Raw genomic sequence first — 23,432 nt, forward strand, 5'->3', positions numbered from 1 at the left:
GTTCAAGACTTTTATATTTATGTTTGAGGTGGTAATAACTCTGCAGTTTTCTTTTAATGTTTTTTTTTTTTTTTTCTGGTTTTTGATATGAGGGTAATGCTAGCCTCAGAAAAATAATTGGGTAATGTTCCCTTATTCTCTATTTTGTAAAATATTTTTGTTAGATTGTCATTTTTTTTTCTTGTAATGTTTGATAAAATTCATCAGTGAAGTCATCTGGGCCTGAGTTTCCTTGGTGGGAAGGGTTAGTAATTATGAATTCAACTTATTTATATATGAGCCCTGGTGGTGCAGTGGTTAAGTACTCAGCTGCTAACCAAAGGGTCAGTGATTCAAACCCACCACCTGTTCCACAGGAGAAAGATGTGGCAGTTTGCTTTCATAAAGATGACAGTCTTGAAAACCCTATGGGGCAGTTCTAGCCTGTCCTGTAGTGTCACTATCTATGAGTTGGAATCAACTTGATGGCAACGTTTCTTTTTTTTGTTTGTTTGCTTTTGTGATTCCATATAGGACCCTGGTGGCACAGTGTTAAGTGCTTGGCTGCTAATTGAAAAGTCGACAGTTCAGACCCACCAGCCACTCCCAAGGAGTAGCTGTTTCTATAAAGGTTGTTGTTAGGTGCCATCCAATTAGTTCCGATTCATAGCGACCCCACGAACAACAGAATGAAATACTGCCCCATCCCGTGCCATTCTCACAATTGTTGATATGTTTGAGCTCATTGTTGCAGCCACTGTATAAATCCATCTCTTTGAGGCTCTTCCTCTTTTTTGCTGACCCTCTAATTTACCAAGCATGATGTCCTTCTCCAGGGACTGGTCCCTCCTGAGAACATGTCCAAAGTAAGTGAAATGAAGTCTCACTATCCTTGCTTCTAAGGACCATTCTGTTTGTCCTTCTTCCAAAACAGATTTGTTTGTTCTTCCGGCAGCCCATGATGTATTCAGTATCCTTCACCAACACTATAATTCAAAGGCGTCAATTCTTTGCTTTTCCATATTCCTTTTCCAGCTTTCGCATGCATGTGAGGCGATTGAAAATACCATGGCTTGGCTCAGGCGCATCTTAGGCTTCAAGATGGCGTTTTTGCTTTTGATCACTTTAAGGAGGTCTTTTGCAGCAGATTTGCCCAATGCAGTAATATGTCGTTTGATTTTTTGACTGCTGCTTTCATGAACGTTGATCGTGGATTCAAGTAAAACTAATTCCTTGACAACTTCAGTGTTTTCTCTGTTTATCATGATAATGCTTTTTGGTCCAGTTGTGAGGATTTTTGTTTTCTTTATGTTAAGATTCAATCCATATTGAAGGCTTTGGTCTTTGATCTTCATTAGTAAGTACTTCAAGTCCTTTTCACTTTCAGCAAACAAGGTTGTGTCATCTGCATAACGCAGGTTGTTAATGACTCTTCCTCCAGTCCTGATGCTCCGTTCTTCTTTTACGTAGTCCAGCTTCTCAGATTATTTTTACTCAGCATACAGACTGAATAAGCATGGTGAAAGGCTACAACCTCGACACACGCCTTTTCTGATTTTAAACCATGCAGTATTCCCTTGTTCTGTTTGAACGACTTCCTCTTGGTCTATGTACAAATTCCACATGAGCACAATTAAGTGTTCTGGAATTCCCATCCTTTGCAGTATTATCCATAAATTATGATCCACACAGCCAAATGCCTTTGCATAGTCAGTAAAACACAGGTAAACATCTTTCTGGTGTTCTCCGCCGGAAGCACTCCCTCTGTGCAGACGACAGCCTTGGAGACCCTGTGGGCAGCTCTGCTGTGCTCTGTGGGGGAACCAGGAGTGGAATTTGATTTGACAGCAGTGATTTAGGTTTTCTGTTTTGTTTTTTAAATGAACTTGAGGCTTGGCTTTTCCATTTCTACAAGAAAGGCTGTTGAAATTGAGGTAGGGATTGTTGCATTGATTCTGCAGATGACTTCGGGTAGGATTACCATCATTACAATTTTAGGTTTTATAATCCATGAACACAGGATGTCTTCCCATTTCCATTCCTTTCACCAGCGTTTTTTACTTTTCAGTGTGCAAATCTCTCACCCCATGGGTTTAATTTATTCCTAGGTTTTTTTCTTTTGGATGCTATTGTAATTGGAATTGTTTTCATAATTTTTCATTTCAAAGTTTTGGTTACTGGTGTATGGAAGCACAAGCATTTTTTGTGTGTTGACTTTATACCTTGCAGCTTTACCATATATGTTTTTTAGCTCTAGCAGTTTTTTCTTGTGTGTGTGTGTGTGTGTGTGGATTCTTTGGAATTTTCAAAATGTAGGATCACATCACCTGCAAATAAAGATAGTTTTATCCTTCCTTTCCGATTTGGATACCTTTTATTTCTTTGTGTTGCCTAATTGCTCTAGCTGGAACTTAGAATATGCTGTTGATTAGCAGCGGTGAAAGCAGGCATCCTTGTTCCTGATTTTAATGTGTGTTGTCTTTCACCATCGAGTATGATGTTAGCCATGAGATTTTCATAAATGCCCTTAATCATTTTGAGGAAGTTCCTTTCTGTTCTTAGTTTTGTGAGTGTTTTTATTAGAAAGCACTTTTCTACCTGGTGTGCTTTTCTACCTTCAATATGTTCTCAGCTCTGCAAAACAAAACCAACCTTCAGACAGGTTAAAACAGAAAACCTGAAGTCTTTGGCAATAAGGGCTGCTCTTCGCCCCCCAGAAGCAGGGACCAAGGTCCTGCACTGAAAATGCAGGCTGCTGCCTTGGAAACCTCTGCCTGGCTACGGAGGGGATGGGGCAAGGGCAAGTAGAAATGTTGCAAAGCTTCTGTCTTAGCCGCTAGTGCTGCTGCAACGGAAACACCACAGTGGGATGGCTTTAACCAAGAGAAATCTGTTTGCTCACAGTCTAGTAGGCTAGAAGTCCAAATTCAGGGTGTCAGCTCCAGGGGAAGCCTTTCTCTCTCTGTGGGCTCTGGAGGAAGGTCCTTCTTGTCAGTCTTCACCTGGACTAGGAGCTTCTCCACACAGGAACCCTGGGTCCTCCTCCCTGAGCTTCTTTCTTGGTGGTATGAGGTCCTCAACTCTCTGCTTGCTTCCTTTTCCTTTTATCTCTTGTAAGATAAAAGTTAGTGCAGGCCACACCCCAGGGAAACTCCCTTTACATTGGCTCAGGGATGTGACCTGAGCAAGGGTGTTATATCCCACCCTAATCCTCTTTAACATAATCTAATCTTGCCCCATTAACCACAGGCAGAGATTAGGATTTACAATACGTAGGAAAATTACATCAATCACAAAATGGAGGACAACCACACAGTACTGAGAATCACGGACTAACCAAATTGACACATATTTTGTTGTTGTTAGGTGCCATCGAGTCGGTTTCTACTCATAGCGACCCTATGCACAACAGAACGAAACACTTTCCTGATAACATGTCCAAAGTAAGCAAGACAAAGTCTCACCATCATTGCTTCTAAGGAGCATTCTGGCTGTGCTTCCTCCAAGACAGATTTATTTATTCGTTCTTCTGGGAGTCCATAGTATATTCACTATTCTTTACCAACACTATAATTCAAATGTGTCAGTTCTTCTGCAGTCTTCATTTTGCATTGTCTAGTTTTCTCTTGAATATGAGGCAATTGAAGATACTAGGGCTTGGGTCAGGTGCACTTTAGTCATCAAAGTGGCATGTCTGTTACCTACTCTACAATTTTCCCTGATTATCCACACACTAATTTTTATTTATGCACATAATATATGAATTTATTTTCATTTAAAGAATCCAAGGGTGATATAAGTATGCTAAATGAAAAATGCAAGTTACCTCACCCTTCCCACCGCATTTCCATGCCACTCAATGTAGTAACCATTGATAAAAATGTGCTGTGTGTTCTTCTGCCCTCCTTTCTCTGCATATGCATAGAGGTGTGTACAGATACGCAGATAGTGCATATATATATATTTTTTTATTAGCTTTTATTGAGCTTCAAGTGAACGTTTACAAATCAAGTCAGAGTGTCACATATAAGTTTATATACGCCTTACTCCGTACTCCCATTTGCTCTCCCCCTAATGAGTCAGCCCTTCCAGTCTCTCCTTTCGTGACAATTTTGCCAGCTTCCAACTCTCTCTATCCTCCCATCCCCCCTCCAGACAGGAGATGCCAACACAGTCTCAAGTGTCCACCTGATATAAATAGCTCACTCTTCATCAGCATCTCTCTCCTACCCACTGTCCAGTCCCTTTCATGTCTGATGAGTTGTCTTGGGGAATGGTTCCTGACCACCAGGATTCCTCTAGTCTCAGTCAGACCATTAAGTATGGTCTTTTTGTGAGAATTTGGGGTCTGCATCCCACTGATCTCCTGCTCCCTCAGGGGTTCTCTGTTGTGCTCCCTGTCAGGGCAGTCATCGGTTATGGCCGGGCACCAACTCGTTCTTCTGGTCTCAGGGTGATGTAAGTCTCTGGTTCATGTGGCCCTTTCTGTGTCTTGGGCTCTTAGTTGTCGTGTGACCTTGGTGTTCTTCATTCTCCTTTGATCCAGGTGGGTTGAGACCAATTGATGCATCTTAGGTGGCCGCTTGTTAGCATTTAAGACCCCAGATGCCACATTTCAAAGTGGGATGCAGAATGTTTTCCTAACAGAATTATTTTGCCAATTGACTTAGATATCCTCTTAAACCATAGTGCCCAAACCCCCGCCTTTGCTCCGCTGACCTTTGAAGCATTCATTTTATCCCGGAAACTTGTTTGCTTTTAGGTCCAGTCCAGTTGAGCTGACCTTCCCTGTATTGAGTATTGTCCTTCCCTTCACCTAAAGCAGTTCTTATCTACTAATTAATCAGTAAAAAAAACCCTCTCCCACCCTCTTTCCCTCCCCCCCTCGTAACCACAAAAGTATGTGTTCTTCTCAGTTTATACTATTTCTCAAGATCTTATAATAGTGATCTTATACAATATTTGTCCTTTTGCCTCTGACTAATTTCACTCAGCATAATGCCTTTCAGGTTCCTCCATGTTATGAAATGTTTCACAGATTCGTCACTGTTCTTTATCGATGCGTAGTATTCCATTGTGTGAATATACCACAATTATTTAACCATTCATCCGTTGATGGACACCTTGGTTGCTTCCAGCTTTTTGCTATGTAAACAGAGCTGCAATAAACATGAGTGTTCATATATCTGTTTGTGTGAAGGCTCTTATTTCTCTAGGGTATATTCCGAGGAGTGGGATTTCTGGGTTGTATGGTAGTTCTATCTCTAACTGTTTAAGATAACGCCAGATAGATTTCCAAAGTGGTTGTACCATTTTACATTCCCATCAGCAGTATATAAGAGTTCCAATCTCTCCACAGCCTCTCCAACATTTATTATTTTGTGTTTTTTGGATTAATGCCAGCCTTGCTGGAGTGAGATGGAATCTCATCGTAGTTTTAATTTGCATTTTTTTTTTTTCTAATGGCTAATGATTGAGAGCATTTTCTCATGTATCTGTTAGCTGCCTCAATGTCTTCTTTGGTGAAGTGCATGTTCATATCCTTTGCCCACTTCTTGACTGGGTTGTTTGTCTTTTTGTGGTTGAGTTTTGACAGAATCATATAGATTTTAGAGATCAGGCGCTGGTCAGATAGTGCATGTATTTTAAACACAAATCATATTGTATGTTTTGTTTTGCAACGTACTTTCTTCATTGGATAATATGTCTTGGGGATCTTATTATTAAAGTGCACGTTGATCTTACTGTATTCTTTTAACATCAGGAAATGTTTTTTTTTTTTTAATGTGTTCTATAGAATGACTTTCTCATAATTCATTTAATCGCTCCAGTTTTCATAGTCATTAAAGTTCCTCTCTTAACCCTATGCTCTTGAAAATTGTTTTTCTTTTTTTTTTCACAATGTTGTACAACAACTCTGTTCAAATGGTGAGTTTTCTCCAGAAGAAATTTACCAAAGTATCAAATGATACGCCCATTTATAAATTGCCTTCCTAAAAAGGTTTATATTACACCTAAGAATGTGTAAGCATACCTGTTTTGTTAAACTTTTGTCAGTGCTTGATATAACTCCTTTTATAACATTCGCAGTTCTGTAGAGTAGAAAGTATTTTGTTTTAATTTGTAGTTATCTGATTACTTTTGATATTGAGTTTTTAAAATCTGTGTTTATTATTCATTTGTCATTTTAATTTTTGTGATGTGCCTGTTAATATACTTTAGCCATTTTTTCTATTTAGTTTATTTCTTTTCAATGTTGATTTAAATTGGGCTATTTACATATTCAGGATAAGAAAAAAAAAAGAACCACCCAACTCTGTTGCCATCCAGTTGATTCTGGCTTATAGTGACCCTATAGGACAGAGTAGAACTGCCACATAGGGTTTCCAAGGCTGACCGTGTAGAACTGAGCTGAACTGCCCCATAGGGCTTCCTTGGAGCAACTGGTAGATTCAAAGCGCCCATCTTTTGGTTAATAGCTGTAGCTCTCAACCACTGTGCCACCAGGGCTCAGTATTCAGGATAGCAAACCCATTGCATGGAGTCCATTCCAACTCGTAGCAACCGTACAGGAGAGAGTAGAACTGCGCCATAGGATTTCCAAAGAACGACTGGTGGATTTGAACTGCTGACCTTTTGGTTAGCAGCCCGAGCTCTTAACCACTGTACCAACAGGGCCCCCTATTCAGGATACTAATCTTTACTAGAAGGATCCCTTGTGGAGGATTAATAGTTAAGTATGTTGCAAATTATTTACTCCAGTGCACTTCCTGCTTTGTAACTTTGTTTGTGATGCCACTTGTGCTAGGAATAGTGTTCTCATTTGTGTGTCCAAATGTGGCTGACTCTAAGACAGCTGGCAGTTGAACTATTTTTAGGAAGGTTTTCTCCATTCCAGTATTACCAATATTTGCATGGTTTTATGTCGTTCTGTTTTTCTTTCTTTTCTGTTTTGTTTTGTTTGTTTGCTTTGTCAGCTCATCAACTAAAGTAAAATGTGGGTGTTCACATGTGCATGTAGGACCATTTTTAAAATATGTCTGCGATTCTTTTTCTGATGAAACTGTAGAAGTTCATTTGTCTCTGTCTTGGCTTATGATAGTTTAGCAATGCAAAAACTTAAAAAAAATTCTGTAGAGAAATATATTAATTTTTATCACTTCTGAATTTCATAGCAAAGAAAGTTTTCCATAATCCTCGTAAAAAGGAATTCATTCATTTTTAAATTTTTAGGAACATGCACTACAATGGTGCCATCTCTGTGTATTGTTAAATGAAAAAAGCAAGGTTCAGAATGGTATGTATAGTTTGCTCCTTGTTATCTTAGAAAGAGCTGTGTGTGTAAGTGTGCCTGCGTGTGTGTAAATATATATGTGTATGTATCCAGACATATACATACTGATACACACACGCATACATATTTTCTTCTATTTCTAAAAATATGTAATAGAAAGAATAGCAATGGAAGGATAAACCAAAAATTTCTGAGAATGGTCACCTGTCAGGGGAAAGAGTGAGCATGGTATAGGTGTCAGGTATGGCATTAAGATTTTCTGTCCAAATGTTCTTCTCGTTGTTGTTAGTTGCTGTTAGAAGGTTCTGACTCATGGCAAACTCGTGGGTGCAAAGTAGAAGGGTTTTCAAGGCTGTGACCTTTCAGAAGCAGATTGCTAGGCCTGTCCTCTGAGGTGCCTCTGGGTGGGTTTGAACTTCCATCCTTTTGGCTTGTAGTTGAGGGCTTAACCATTTGCACCACCCAGGGGACTCCCAAATATCTTCCAAAAAATACAAATTGAAACATTTGCTGGTGATACGTATAACCCCTGGGATCGCTGTTAAATACCCTTGTGAGGGAGCAAAGGAGGAGAATTGATGCCAGTTACTGAACTTGGAGGATGAGTTTTCTTTAAGTTGCCGTTGAGCTGATCCTGACTCGTGGTGACCCCATGGGTGGCAGAGGAGAACTGTGCTTCGTAGGGTTTTCAGTAGCTAGTCTTCTGAAGTAGGGCACCAGGCCTTTCTCCCGATGGGTGATGAGCACATGGGGTTTATTATAGGAGTTTTTCTGTGTGGGAACCCTGGTGGCGCAGTAGTTGAGCGGTACAGCTGCTCACCAAAGGATCCACAGGTCAGATCCACCAGGCGCTCCTTGGAAACCCCCTGAGGCAGTTCTACTCTGTCCTATAGGGTCTCTTTGAGTCCGAATTGACGCCAGGGCAATGGGTTTATATACATATATGCCTCCAGGAAGTTGTTGAAATCTATGGTTCAGCGTAGATGCTACAGTTGTCCTGGACCCAGTACGCACTTACCCTGAAAGGACTGTGAATCTCCTGTCTCACTGGAAAGCAGTCTCACGTTTGTCAACACACCAGAGTCCCCTGAAGCTAAATCTCCCTGCGTGCGTTCGTCCTCCCAGATCAGCTTCTTACCGAGGTCGCCATATTTGTTTTGCAGGTACAGCAGGTCCAGACTGTGCAGCAGGTGCAACATGTCTACCCAGCTCAGGTGCAGTACGTGGAAGGAAGCGACACTGTCTACACCAACGGAGCAATGTGAGTTCACATGCAGGAGCCTCGAGTTCTCCCGCTCTGTCAGAGGCAGCCAGCGGGCCTTCCAACCCCGGCCGCTCTCCCGCACTTTTCAACAGCAGTCTTCACCAGGACGCCTTCGTTGGGGTTAAGGGAACGTTTCAAGTTTCATCTGTGCTCATTAGGAAGGGGCGCTGATTCTCCTTCTCACTTTAGCAGAGGAGAATATTTGAAGTTATTAAAATTGTTATTTCCTTTAATAGTTCCCCCTAGCTTGGGAAAGAACTTATACCTCTTGATGGTGATTTTCATAATACCTTATAGAATTTATACACTTTTTCTTTTAGTAAATAAGGTACATTTGTGTGTGCATAAATTAATAGAAACTGGTATTTGGAGAGATTTTTAATATTTATTCAATTAGGAACTCCACATATAAGTACCTGGTGCTCAGTCTGTCTCATTTCCTATCTAAACCCTTCCAGCCACCTCACGTCCTTGGCCTCAGTGATAATGTAAATGGATGCATTTGTCTCACTTGGCCTTTCAGCCTCTTTGGATTATGATTTAGGAAGTTATTCTAAGGAAGCAGCCTAAGCCGTTGCAGATCACCGGGATTGTTTTCATTTACCATTTGGGTTTTTCTAGGGTTGCAATTTGTTGACTGTCCGTGTTGACCTGAAATGAATTCAGATTCTCTCACTGACCTTTCTCCTGACCTCCCTGCAATGTTGTACCCCCGGAGGATACCTTTTGCTTTCTTTAATCTTACTACACCCACTGTTTCCTTGGATGATTTCGTTGATTCTCGTGACGTTTACCTGTATGCTCCAAGGTCCAGGAATTTTTGTCTGTTCTGTTGCTGTGATGTCTCTAATGCTAGAAGAGCATGTGACACATCGTAAGAGATCAATTATGCTGAAAATCCTGACTGAACTGCATACTAGTTTTATAATCTTGGTCAAGATACTCAACCATCCTGAAGTTTTAATATTTTTCTTGCGGGGAGGCACGAAGATAATAATCTCAGTCTTACTGAGCTTTTGTGATGATCTGATGGAGTCCCTGGGTGGTGCAAGCAGTTTAGCACTTGCTAACCAAAAAGTTGGTGGTTCAAACCCACACAGAGCCACCTTGGAAGAAAGCCCTGGCAATCTGCTTCCGAAAGACCACAGCCTTGAAAACCCTGTGGAGCAGTTCTGCTCTGCACACGTGACTCGACAGCAACAAGTCTGGTTTGGGGTTTTTGCTTTTTGGTGAGGATTTAAGGAAATATATTTAAAGTCCCTAACACAGGACCTGATTGTTTCTGTTATTGTTAGGAGTCGGTTCCGACTCGTAGCAATCCTATGTACGACAGAGCAAAACACTGCCTAGTCCCGCGCCATCCTCAGGATCATTGTTATGCTTGAGCCCGTTGTTGCAGCCACTGAGTCAATCCATTTCTTGAGGGTCTTCCTCTTTTTCGCTGACCCTCTACTAAGCATGATGTCCCTCCTGATAACATGCCCAATGTATATGAGAGAAAGTCTCGCCATTCTTGCTTCTAAGGAGCATTCTGGCTGTACTTCTTCCAAGACAGATTTATTTGTTCTTCTGGCAGTCCATGGTATATTAAATATTCTTCACCAATACCATAATTCAAATGCATAAATTCTTCTTTATTCGTTGTCCAGCTTTCCTATGCGTAGGAGGCATTTGAAAATATCATGGCTTGGGTCAGGCACACCTTAGTCCTCAAAGTGACATCTTTACTTTTTAACACTTTTAAGAGGTCTTTTGCAGCAGATTTGCCCAGTGCAATAGGTTATTTGATTTCTTGACTGCTGCTTCCATGAGCATTGATTGTGGATCCAAGTAAAATGAAATTTTTTACAACTTCAATATTTTCTCCATTTGTTATGATGTTGCTTATTGGTTCAGTTGTGAGGATTTTTGTTTCCTTTATGTTGAAGTATAATCATACTGAAGGCTGTAGTCTTCGACCTTCATCAGTAAGTACTTCAAGACCTCTTCACTTTCAGCAAGTGTAATCTGCATAATGTACGTTGTTAGTGAGTATTCCTCCAATCCTGATGCCGTGTTGTTCTTTTAAAGTCCTCCTTTGTGACATGTCCCAGACTCTCTTCTGCAGTTAACCTACCTGCCCCTGTCAAGGACAGCACTTTGTCCTGACTTTTTAGCTTAGGCTGGGTTCTTTAGACAAGCAAAACCATTAAAGCGTGTAAATACACACACACACACACACACACACAGATTTATATCAAGGAAGTGGCTCACGCGGTTGTAAAAGCTGTAACGTCCCACGTCCGTAGCTCAGAATAGAGGTTTCTCCTGATTCACTTAGCCACAGGGTCTGGTGAACCCAAGATCGGCAGGTCAGAGAGCAGGCTCTTGCTCACAGGCTGTGAAGATCAGTGAATCCCAAGATCAGCAGGCAAGATGGCAGGTAAGCTGCTGGCCCAAGCCCCACAGAGAGAAGGTCAGACGAATAGGAGCCAGTTTTCAGGATCCAGAGCAAGAAAAAGCCACCAAGCCTTGCCAGAAAGTCCACCTATATTGGATTTAGGCCACATGCTCGCGGAAGCTCCCTTTCAAGTAATTGGCTACTCACAGCAGATCCTGTCATGGAGGTAATCACATTATATCACATTTCATCACGGAAGTGATCAAAGCATCATACAACTGCGAAACTATATCATAACTGCCAAACCGTTGAGAATCATGGTCCAGCCAAGTCAATACACAATCTTAACCATCACACTTTTACTTCTATTTTTGTACTATGAATGCTTGTTTTTGTTTCCCCTACTAGGAAGAGCTCTCCCTGGACGGGGACTGTTGTTATTTGGTTGTTGTCTTCCATGTACCGAGGTGACTGGCACATAGTAATGGCTCAGTAAGTTTCTGTTACTCAAGTGAATGTATAACTCTTTACATATTTTAGACACACTGTGAATATTTTTAAACTGCTTGTGGGTAGGAACTGGGCCTCTTATAGCCTGCTTTTGGAATCTTCATCATACAGACTACTGTTGACATTTATGTCAAATAAAAGAGATTCCTGCCAGTGAACCTTTGTGCTACATGGAAAATCACTGGGTTTCTAGACACTACTGCATGTCACCCAGTTGTCAGTTGTCATTTCATCCTTGCATCTGGTACCCCAGAGTGAAGTCACTGTAAAACCTGCCTTTGTTCAAGTGTCTACCATCTCCCATCTAGTTTGATCTCTTAGTTCAAAAACATCCTAGGTAAAGCCATACCAGACCCCCATTGGAGAGCAGAGTTACCATTCTGCTGTCTACTTCCACAGCATTTCTCTTACTTTTATTACAGAATTCTATCAGCTGATAATCCCAGAAAATGTGACAAATAGAGGTTTAAGCAAATTAGGGCTTTTATTTTTGTCAGTAGTAAGAACTCTAGAGGTAGCATATTGGGCAAATCTTTAGCTCTGTATAGTGCAAATCTAAGATACGCCTTAGTGAGAAGATCTTACAGGCTGACATATAGCTGAGGGGGCATAGCTGGACTGGATGCACCATGGAAACCACTGTAGTAGAAGGACTGTGTCCCCATGAAGTGCTGTATATTTCTAGGGAGCTGGGGCAGGAAATGTCTCGCTGGCTATGTGATATGGAAAAATGGCCTTCCTAGAAAGGGGGTTGCCTCTGGAGCTCAGCTTCTGCTATTAGTCTGTTCCTCCACTGAGCTGATTTCTGACCTGCCAAGCCAGCTCATTGCTAAGCCACCATCAGACAAAAGGAACGTGCTTCTAGAACTCTACAGAACCGTGCTTCCTCTTAGTCTGTGTCTGACATTGCTTTAGGAACGCAAGGATATAGGGTCATACTTTGCTAGCATGCTCATAGATGTATGCTTCAGTTCCAGCCATCTTATCTGCATTCCAGGCATTGAGAAGGGCAAAGGTGGCAGAAGGAGTAAGAGGAAAGGAGCCCTGGTGGTGCAGTGGTTAAGCACCAGTTGTTATATAGGGTCACTACGAGTTGGAACCGACTTGAAGGCACCTGACAAAACAATGACATGTATAAGGAAGCAGACTTTCCCAGGAATTCCTAGCTGGGTTTTGCTTTCCTCCCATTGGCAAGGATTGTAGGGCACAGTAATGGCTAGCTACAGGGGAATCTGGGAATGTGAGTTTATAGGTTTCATGACTATATGGTGGAAGACAACAAGGGAAAAGAACAGCTGGAATGGTTGTTGGGAGAGTTAACCCTACAATATCTATCACAATCATTTATCGTTTTGTAGTGGTCTGAGGTGGAGTGGAGAGATTAGGCTATACTGACTACTTAGTGGAGTGTGACTTTGTGCAAGTTACCTCACTGCCTCCCTTTGCACATCTGTGATACGGGGATAATTAGCTGATCAAGAGTACTTTGCAGAGTATCTGAGAGATACTAAGCACTCTGTAAACATTAGCTATTGCTGTGATATTATGTACTATAGTTATTTGTTTACAGTTTTCTCTCCTGCCTGTGATTCTGATGTCTATATATTGTCTTGGACATTTTTGAATTACTCTATCACTAAGCTTAAGGTCTTCCACATACTAGGTAAATATGAGTCGAATAAATTCCATTCATTCAAAAAATCTTCGAGAAACAGCATCTCTAAAGTTGGCCCTTTTATATTATAGGCTCATTTAAGTGCAGAAAGGATTCAAAGTAAATCTCCAGTGCCAGCATGTATTTTCTGTGGCCTGTTGTCTCAGTTGGTTAGATCTTGACTAATGAGGTCTAGGTCAGGAGTTCATTTGACACAAAGTCCAATTAGCTTCGATCTGGTCTGTGGGCCCAGATTGTCTTCCCAGCTCTAGCCGTCCATTTCAGGAAAGTACACCCTTGGTCAAGGGAGAGAAGAGGCATTTTTAGAACACTTTGATTACCCTCAATTGTAATTTGTGATTAAAGGTTCCATACCATCATCTTTGTATTACTAAAGAAAAGTCATTGTACTGCCATGAATTACACTCAAAATTTCAGTAGCTAGAGGGCTACTAATATGTATACAGCAAAACCTGCAAAAGCCAGAGCCTGTATAAGGCAGAGACCTGTCAGAGAAGAAAAACTCAAATACTTTCCACTAAAATAAATGATAGAAAAGTGTTAAGGCCATACCTTGTCAAAAGTGGAAAACTTGAGAGACCCAGAAAAACAAGGCAGCTCACACAGCTTTCAGGGCATATATTTCTCAAATACGACTTTTTTTTTTTCAGCTCAGCCTGTTCCACTCTTTCTGGAATTCTGTAGTGGTCACATTTGACTATGAACAATTTTTGTATCGACTGCTCATTTTAGGGCCTTTATTCTCCCTCTTCGTATGTGTCATACTTCTGTGTGTGTGAAGGAAAAGTATTGCATACTCTTCCACCATTCCACCACGCTGAACTAATAGCCCCTAGCGTTGGAACCCTGACTTGGATCACCAAGTCCCACCGCCGTGTGATAATAAATGCATTTTGCTAATGATTCTCCCAGAAGACAGGGACTCTGAACTTTTATCTTGAACTTTGAAGCACCCAGTACCTGTCCCTACAGCCTGGGCATGCCTAGGAAGGGCTGATTCAGTGATACGCTTGTCACCAGCATCCCCATGCCATGTGGCCATAATGGCACGGGGTCTCACTCGAGGTGATGATGGCTCTCACAGAGACGTGTCATCATTTATGACTGTGTGTAATCACTGTAATTGGATGATACCAAAGCGTTTAGCTGGTTCTTGCTGTGAGTATGGGCAATTACTATCATCCTAACAGGCTTAAAAGTGTGAGTGAGTGAGTGAGTGAGTGAGCAAGCGTGTATTTCAACCGAACGATCGAGACTTCTTGACAGGGCTGGGCAATGGAGTAAAATAGCTGTTCCCTCGAGGGAGAAGGTAACTTACTTCAGCTCTGCTGCTGCTTTATTCTACCATTGCTTCTGTAGGAACCCAGCCTACGCCATTTGTCTAATATTTCAGTGCAGCGCTTTTCCTGAAGAGAATTTGGCAAAGGCTAGGTCCTGGTCTTGCCCATTTCTGTAGCTTCTTCAGATTTATGATCTATAATCCTTTTGGGCGCTGTGGTTGAACAAGCCCGGAGACACTGCATACCGTACAGAGAGAGTCCATTCCAATCGCAAGGTCTTTGTATAGCTAAAAAATGGGAAAACTTAAATGATATTTTTTCCTTTCCCGTTCTTTTTTCTTGACTCGTACCTCTGTCATCGTCTCCTCCATTACACTAGTCAAAATGAAAGTAAAGACAACGTACCACATTATGGCCAAATAAAGAAATATTTTTTTTATTTACCAGGATTTTCCTCCATCAGCCACTCTTTAGTCTTGTTCACTGCTTAGGGGTAGTCAGTGTTTTAAAATGCAGAAGTGAGCATTGCACGGGGCTCTGTTGTAATACAGTTGAGCAGCAGGAAACCTTCTCATAATCTGTCCTTTTGAGTAGATTGTAAATTTCTCATTAACTCCAATAAAGTATTTCCCGAAGTGTGTTTCACACAGCATTCGTTTTGTAAGCGTTCTGTGTCTAAACATACTGGATTCATGCGCCCTCAGGTTCCATTGGCCTTTTAAAGGCTCTGAGAAGTCTGGTAGTTAAGAAACCCAGTATTTTCAAAACGGAGCCACAGAACCCTTCTATCTGAACATTGTCTAATAACATCCCATGGTGCACTTTGATGGATGGTACATCAGTGTGTTGTCATTGAGTGGATTTATTCCAAATCCATCAGCATGTGGACAGGACTCGCATTTTTTTAAATAGTCATCTCTTGAGAAACCATACACATTTTCTGAAGCCATCCAATTATTTTTTTCTATACGTTTTTAAAATGGTTAATAAGAACCTTAAAAGCAGTGCTCTTTATGCTTTTCCTCTTTAAGTGAAGTAGTAATTTTCAGTATTTGCAGGTGGAATTAGACTTCACTAGTATGTCTCATAGCTATAGGGTCGCTAGGAGTCGGAATCGACTCGACGGCAGTGGGTTTTGCTGTATTATGTCTCAGGTGCTTTCTGCTTAGATGAAATGGTTGTATGAGATTTCTGTAATGGAGATGGAAAGGATGCTTTCTTTTATGCTTTTACTGGTCGACACACTCAAATTGCTATAGAATCTGGTTTGGGAATTCACTTGCCATTTGGATTTCAGCAAGTGTGTGTATGGCTGGTTACACTGGAAGTCCTCTTGGACAGAGAACTACCCTTTTGTAGAAAAGAGCACGGAGGTCTCTCTATAATTAGATAAGGGCTCATTTTTTTAATCACAGAAAACAATCTCTCCAGAAAAGGAAGACTTTCAAATACGGCTTCTCAGAGTATCAGAGTTAGGAATCCCATGGAGACTATTTATTCTACTCCCTTCACTTGTCAGAAGAGTAAACTGAGGTCCAGAGGTACAATAACTGGCTCACCCACTTAGTTTCTGGAGTTCACATCTACTGACCCTCAACACATAGTTCTTTCCAGTGATCATAGGTAATGGTCTTGGGATTTGGAGTTGTTTGGGGAATCTGGGGGGAAGGATTGGCTAGTTACAAAAAAATTTTTTTTAATAAATTTTATACATAATGCTATTATCATTTTAGATAATGGTTAAACTTGTGGTTTAATTTTTTTTTTTTTTTTTTTGGCTGATGACTTAAAGGTTAAGAGTCTTTTGTTATTCAGAGGAATCCCTTTTCATGTTTTTTAGTCCATCTTATACTTTATAGTTACGTTGATTTTGTAAATGTACAGTGTTCTTTGGATATTCATAAAGTGTATAGAAAAGTCCATACTGAGTAATTTTCCAGCTTTGGCTCTTACAGTTAAATAGCTTTCAACAGAATCGTTATTTGACTGCCCTGACTATATACCTTTTTATTTTAACCCATTTTGTCCATTAGTAGAATTAAATGATGCCACATTAAGGGTAATTTGCTCTGTAATATTTTCATATCCAGTAGATTGACATCTAGGATAGTTCTACCTGATAATCCTTGAAAGAGCACAGACAATTTTGTTTTCTCCCCTTCCCCTCAATTGCACTTTTTATAATGGGAGGAAATGGAAGAAATCCACATAAAGTTTTTTAGGTTTAGAACCAAATTGTGTTATTAATTTTTTTTAAATGAACTTCAGAGACCTATGTTTAAGTATCATTTCTTTCGTTGACTATTTGCATAACTTCAGACAAATAACTTCCTTGCCCCTGGGCTTCCTAATCTATAAAATGGGAATTTATAGTTAAAGGCATTACTTAATTATTAAGTCACGGTCAGTGCGTTGTTGTTGTTGTTGTTGTTAGGTCCTGTCCAGTGGTTCCGACTCATAGCGACCATACTTACAACAAAATGAAACACTGCCTGGTGCTGTGCCATCCTTACAATTGTTCTTATGCTTGAGCCCATCGTTGCGCCGCTTTGTCAGTCCATCTCTTTAAGGGTCTTCCTCTTTTTTCCTGACCCTCTACTCTACCAAGTATGATGTACTTCTCCAGGGACTGATCCCTCCTGGTAACATTTTCAAAATATGTGAGGCATAGTCTCGCCATCCTTGCTTCTAAGGAGCTTTCTGGTTGTAGTTCTTCCAAAACAGATTTGTTCTTTTGGCAGTCCATGGTATATTCAGTATTCTTAGCCAGTACCACAACTAAAAGGCATCAATTCTTCTTCAGCCTTCCTTATTCCTTATCCAGTTTTTGCATGCATATGAGGCAATTGAAAACACCCTGGGTTGGGTCAAGTACACCTTAGTCCTTAAAGTGACATCTTTGCTTTTTAACACTTTAAAGAGGTCCTTTACAGCAGATTTGCCCAATGCAGTACATTGTTTGATTTCTTGACTGCTGCTTCCAAAGATGTTTATTGTGGATCCAAGTAAAATGAAATTCTTTACAACTTCAATCTTTTCTCCATTAATCATGATGTTGCTTATTGGTCCTGTTGTGAGGATTTTGGTTTTCTTTATGTTGAGGTGTAATCCATACTGAAGGCTGTGCCCTTTGATCTTCATCAGTAAGTGCTTGAAGTCCTCTTCACTTTCAGCAAGCAAGATTCTGTCACCTGCATGACGCACGTTGTAAATGCATCTTCCTCCAAACTTGATGCTCCATTCTTCTTCATAGAGTCTAGCTTCTTGGATTATTTGCTCAGCATTCAGATTGAATAGGTATGGTGGAACAACCCTGATGCACACCTTTCGAGACTTCAAACCACGCAGTATCCCCTTGTTCTGTTTGAAGGACTGCCTCTTCATCTGTGTACAGGTTCCCCGTGAGCACAATTAAGTCTTCTGGAATTCCCATTCTTTGCAATGTTATCCACGGTTTGTTATGATCTACACAGTCGAATGCCTTTGCATAGTCAGTGAAACACAGGTAAACATCTTTCTGATATTCTCTGCTTTCAGCCAAGCTCCATCTGACAGCAGCGATGATATCCCTGGTTCCGCAACCTCTTCTGAATCAGGTTTGAATTTCTGGCAGTCCCCGTTGATACACTGCTGCAGCTGCTTTTGAATGATCCTCAGCAAAATTTAATTTGTGTGTGATATCAATGATATTGTTCGATAATTTCTGCATTCAGTTGGATCACCTTTCTTGGGAATAGGCATAAATATGGATCTCTTCCAGTCAGTTGGCCAGATAGCTGTCTTCCAAATGTCTTGGCATAGACCGGTGAGCACTTCCAGTGCTGCATCCATTTGTGGAAGCATCTCCACTGATATCCTGTCAATTCCTGGAGCCTTGTTTTTTGCCAGTGCTTTCAGTGCAGCTTGGACTTCCTTTAGTACCACCGGTTCCTGATCATATGCTACCAAATGGTTGAATGTCAACCAGTTCTTTTTCATACAAATGACTCTGTGTATTCCTTCCAGCTTCTTTTCATGCTTCCTGAGTTGTTTAATATTTTCCCTATAGAATCCTTCACTATTGTAACTTGAGGCTTGAATTTTTCTGCACTTCTTCCAGCTTGAGAAATTTTGGATGTGTTCTTCCCTTTTGGTTTTCTATCTCCAGCTCTTTGCACATGTCATGTCATTATAATACTTTGTCTTCTGGAGGTGCCCTTTGAAATCTTCGGTTCAGTTCTTTTACTTCATCATTTCTTCCTTTTGCTTTAGCTACTGGACGTTTAAGAGGAAGTTTCAGGGTCTCTTTTGACATCCATTTTGGTCTTTTCTTTCTTTCCTGTCTTTTTAATGACCTCTTGCTTTCTTCATGTGTGATGTCCTTGATGTCATTCCATAACTGTTCTGATCTTCGGTCATTAGTGTTCAACACATCCAATCTATTCTCGAGATGGTCTCTAAATTAAGGTGGGATATACTCAAGGTCATACTTTGGCTCTCATGGACTTGTTTTAATTTTCTTCGGTTTCAACTTGGACTTGCATATGAGCAATTGGTGGTCTTTTCCACAGTTGGCCCCTGGCCTTGTTCTGACAGATGATATTGAGCTTTTCCATCATCTCTTTCCACAGATGTAGTAGATTTGATTCCTGTGTATTCTATCTGGTGAGGTCCATGTATATAGTCACCATCTATGTTGGTGAAAAAAGGTATTTGCAATGAAGAAGTTGTTGGTCTTGTAAAAATTCTATCATGGACTCTATGGCATCGTTTTCATCACCAAGGCTGTATTTTCCAACCAATCCTACTTCATTGCTTCCAGCTTTCATGTTCCAATCACCAGTAATTGTCAATGCATCCTGATTGCATGTTCAATCAATTTCAGGCTGCAGAAGTTGATAAAAATCTTCAATTTCTTCATCTTTCGCCTTGTGGTAAGTACGTAAATTTGAATAATAATTGTATTGACTGGTCTTCCTTGTAGGTGTATGGATATTATCCTATCACTGACAGAGTTGTATTTCAGGATAGTCAGTTTGTCATACCGTGGGGACTTGAGTCTTGCTGTGATGCTGGAAATCATGCCACTGGTATTCAGATGCCAGCAGGGTCACCCATAGTGGACAAGTTTCAGCTGAGCTTTCAGGTTAAGTCAGAATAGGAAGAAGGACCCAGCAGTTTACTTCCGAAAAGGATTAGCCAGTGAAAACCTTATGAATAGCAGCGGAACATTGTCTGATATAGTGCTGGAAGATGAGTCCCTAAGGTAGGAAGGCACTCAAAAGACAACTGGGGAAGAGCTGCCTCTTCAAGGTAGAGTCGACCTTAATGACATGGATGGAGTCAAGCTTTCGGGACCTTCATTTGCTGATGTGGCATGACTCAAAATGAGAAGAAATAGGTGCAAACATCCATTAACGTGGAATGCACGAAGTATGAATCTCAGAAAATTGGAAACCGTCGAAAATGAAATGGAACGCATAAACATCAATATCCTAGGCATTAGTGGGCTGAAATGGGCCAGTATTGGCCATTTGCATTGGACAATCATATGGTCTATTATAACAGGAATAACAAATCGAAGAGGAATAGCATTGCATTCATGGTCAAAAAGAACATTTCAAGATCTCTCCTGAAGCACAACGTTCAGGATTGGAAGGGCGGTAATGATGGGGGAAGAACATGGGGAATTTGTATTGTCTGAAAAAGTATATTTACCTTTAGTATGGTTACTGTTTATAAAATAACCACAAAAGTAAAGCCTGATAATATCTTCTCTGCTGAAATGAATATTTAGAAGCTAGCATGGTAAGTCTTTATTGGGGGTTTTTAAAAGGCTGGGAATCACACTATTGTGCTTAAAAAAAAAAAAAGACTGAAGTCTTTTAGGGTCTGAGTTTAATCCCCCAGCTATATAAAGTCTAGGTCTAGTTCAAAAAGGGTGAACTTCTTACTGACCAGAAGGTTCTAGAGAGAATGGCAGAAATAAATCTTAGTCTCACCCTCAGAAGCCATCAGACCAATAGACTTGCCTCCCAGCGTTGCTCTAAGGCCCCAAACTGCGTCAGTTCAGCTACCTGCCCGATTTTTGAGTCTGGGACATAATACCTGCTTGCCTGGACTAGAGTCATCTGTAACAGGGGTCTTCTTTTTATGTTCCTCTTCTCACTGAAGCCTGTCGGGATTGACCATATATTCAGAATGGCTTCCTTTCTCACGTTACAGTGAAGTTGTTCTTTTCATTGTTATCATTGATGACCTCCACTTGCTTAATCTAATAATAGACGTTCTTCTAGATTAAATTTATGTACCTTCTAGCAGTCAATCAGCTAACCCCTCTGTACTCACATCACTAGCTTCTTTTGGTTTCACTGTCTCTGTATTTTCCTGTTTTCTTCCTACCTTATTGGTACCTCCTCAGTCTTATTATCTGGCCAATATTTTTTCTATGGCCTGAGCTCCAGAATCCAATTTCTGTGTTTACTTATATCTGCACTCCAACTGTTTCTATTGGGATGGTTGCACTTTGTATCTGTTGGCTTTCCCCATGTATCTTCACATTTGTTTACTTGTCATTCTTCAGGTCTCAAGTTCAATGTTGCCTCTTTGGAGATGCCTTTCCTGACCACCTAAAATAGGGTTTTCATACTATTTTCTGACATTGGCCACATTTCATGCACAGAACTTAGGCTATCTATCATTTTCTTGTCTGTCTGTTTTCACTTACTTGTCATTTGTATTCTCCCCCTACTAGTATGTAAGCTTCATGTGGACAGGAACCTTGCTTGTTTTCCCCCCTTTCTATTTCTCACATCCAAAACAGTAGCATATGGTAGGTACTCAGTCTATATTTGTTGAATGAATTAAATGAAGAGTAGCCTTTAATGCAGTCCATAGAGAAGGACATCATGCTTGGTAAAGTAGAGGGTCAGAGAAAAAGAAGAAGACTCTCAAAGAGATAGATTGACACAGTGGCTGCAACAACGGGCTCAACCATAGATCGTGAGGATGGCACAGGACTGGGCAGTATTTTGTTCAGTTGTACATAGGGTCACTATGAGTTGGAATCGACTCGACAGCAATGGGTTTGGTCTTGGTTTAGCCCATAATAGTGGCTTCCAAGCTTTTTTGACTACCACTCACAATCTGAAAGCGAGACATACATTTTATACTCAGGTAAATATGTAAATATAAATACCAGGTATCAGCTCTGTATATGATAGAAATAATTCTTATCCTTACTGGGTGCAGTATGCTCTGAGGTTGTCCAACCCAATCTAGTCCAGTTGAGCCTTGCCTGTTGTTTTTTTTATTTTTCAAACACTGTTGTGACCCATTAAAATCGGTTTTATGGCTGTCTACTGGGTCATGACTCAGGACTTTAAAAATATTTGTTCCCATCACCCTGTATGTTCATTTTTTACCTACTCCTTTAACCTTATGTTTTTCTGATACCCTTCTCATGTGTTAGAAACAGCCACTCCAGACTTCTCATTTCCTTCTACAGATCAGCATCTCTCCTGTGAAGAGGCTTTTGCACATGCTGGACTCTCTTCCTAATGCGTTCCTCTCCCAGTGTTCCACAGGGCTGACTCCTTGTCATTTCGTTTCCACCTTAATCTCTCTCCCTTGGGGGCACCATTCCGTGACCATTCATCTAATGTGGCCTCCTCCCATTTCTTCCGCCTTAAGGTTGTATTTTTTTTTTTTCCCCTTTTGTAGCATTTAAGAAAACTTATCACTCTCTTACTTCTTTTCTTATTTTTTATACCTAACCCTTAATGGTAGAGATCACGTCTGTTTTGTTCCTTGTATCCTAGGTGCAGAGTAGATGTTTAGTAATTATTTCTTGGCTGAAAGCACAGAATCACAGAAAGATGTTTACCTGTGTTCTGTTGACTGTGCAAAAGCATTTGACTGCATGGATCATAACAAACTGTGGATAACATTGCGAAGATTGGGAATTCCAGAACAGTTGACTGTGCTCATGAGGAACCTGTACATAGACCAAGAGGCAGTCATTTGAACAGAATAAAGGGCACTGCATGGTTTAAAATCAAGAAGGATGTGCTTCAGGTTGTTTCTTTTTACCATATTTATTCAATCTGTATGCTGAGCAAAAAATGAGAGAAATTGGACTATATGAAGGAGGATGAGGCATCAGGATTGGAGAAGACTCATTGACAGCCTGTATTATGCAGATATCACAACCCTGCTTGCTGGAAACGAGGAGGACTTGAAGCACTTACTGCTGAAGATCAAAGAACACAGCCTTCAGTAGGGATTACACCTCTAAATAAAGAAAACAAAAATCCTTACAACTGGGCCAATAAACAACATGATGTAAATAGAGAAAAGATTGATGTCATCAAGGATTTCATTTTACTTAGATCCACAATAAACATCTTTGGAAACAAGGGAAATCAAACAGCATATTGCACTGAGCAAATCTGCTGCAAAAGACCTCTTTAAATTGTTCAGAAGCAAAGATGTCACTTTGAGGACAAAGGTAAGCCTGACCCATGCCATGGTGTTTTCAGTCACCTCATAACACATGCAAACGCTGGACAATGAGTAAGGAAGACCAAAGAAGAATTGATGTCTTTGAATTACGGTGTTGGCAAAGAGTATTGAATATACCATGGACTGCCAAAAAAATGAACAAGTCTGTCTTAGAAGAAGTACAGCCAGAATGCCTCTTAGAAGCAAGGATAGTCTCATGAACTTTGGACATATTATCAGGAGGGACCAGTCCCTGGAGAAGGAAGGACATCATGCTTGGTAAAGTAGAAGGTCATTGAAAAAGAGGAAGACCCTCAATAAGATGGATTGACACAGTGGCTGCAGCAATGGGCTCAGACATAGCAATGATGATGAGGATGGCGCAGGACCAGGCAGTGTTTCATTCTGTTGTACATAAGGTCGCTATGAGTAGGAATCGACTCAACTACACCTAACAACAACAGCTATTAGTTAAAAGAAATGTTTACAGAGTGTCCTGAAAACTATAAAACCTGGGACCTAATATAAGATAGTATAATGATGACCATTGAAGATTCATTCTATCTTCA

The 23,432-nt window shown here is 40.6% G+C and overlaps 1 protein-coding gene across 7 annotated transcripts in view; it reads left to right on the top strand.

Annotated features, from left to right (window-relative positions):
• RFX3 (regulatory factor X3) overlaps positions 1 to 23,432 on the top strand; it is a 315,870-nt gene that overhangs the window by 168,368 nt on the left and 124,070 nt on the right. For all 7 annotated transcript variants that reach the window (XM_049895335.1, XM_049895334.1, XM_049895339.1 and 4 more), the window contains exon 3: positions 8,437 to 8,534. In XM_049895335.1, coding sequence (XP_049751292.1) covers positions 8,437 to 8,534 — 98 coding nt within the window. The remainder of the gene's footprint in view (positions 1 to 8,436; positions 8,535 to 23,432) is intronic.

This window comes from Elephas maximus, chromosome 9 (assembly GCF_024166365.1).
Source record: "Elephas maximus indicus isolate mEleMax1 chromosome 9, mEleMax1 primary haplotype, whole genome shotgun sequence".
In the NCBI taxonomy this organism is placed as follows: Eukaryota; Metazoa; Chordata; class Mammalia; order Proboscidea; family Elephantidae; genus Elephas; species Elephas maximus.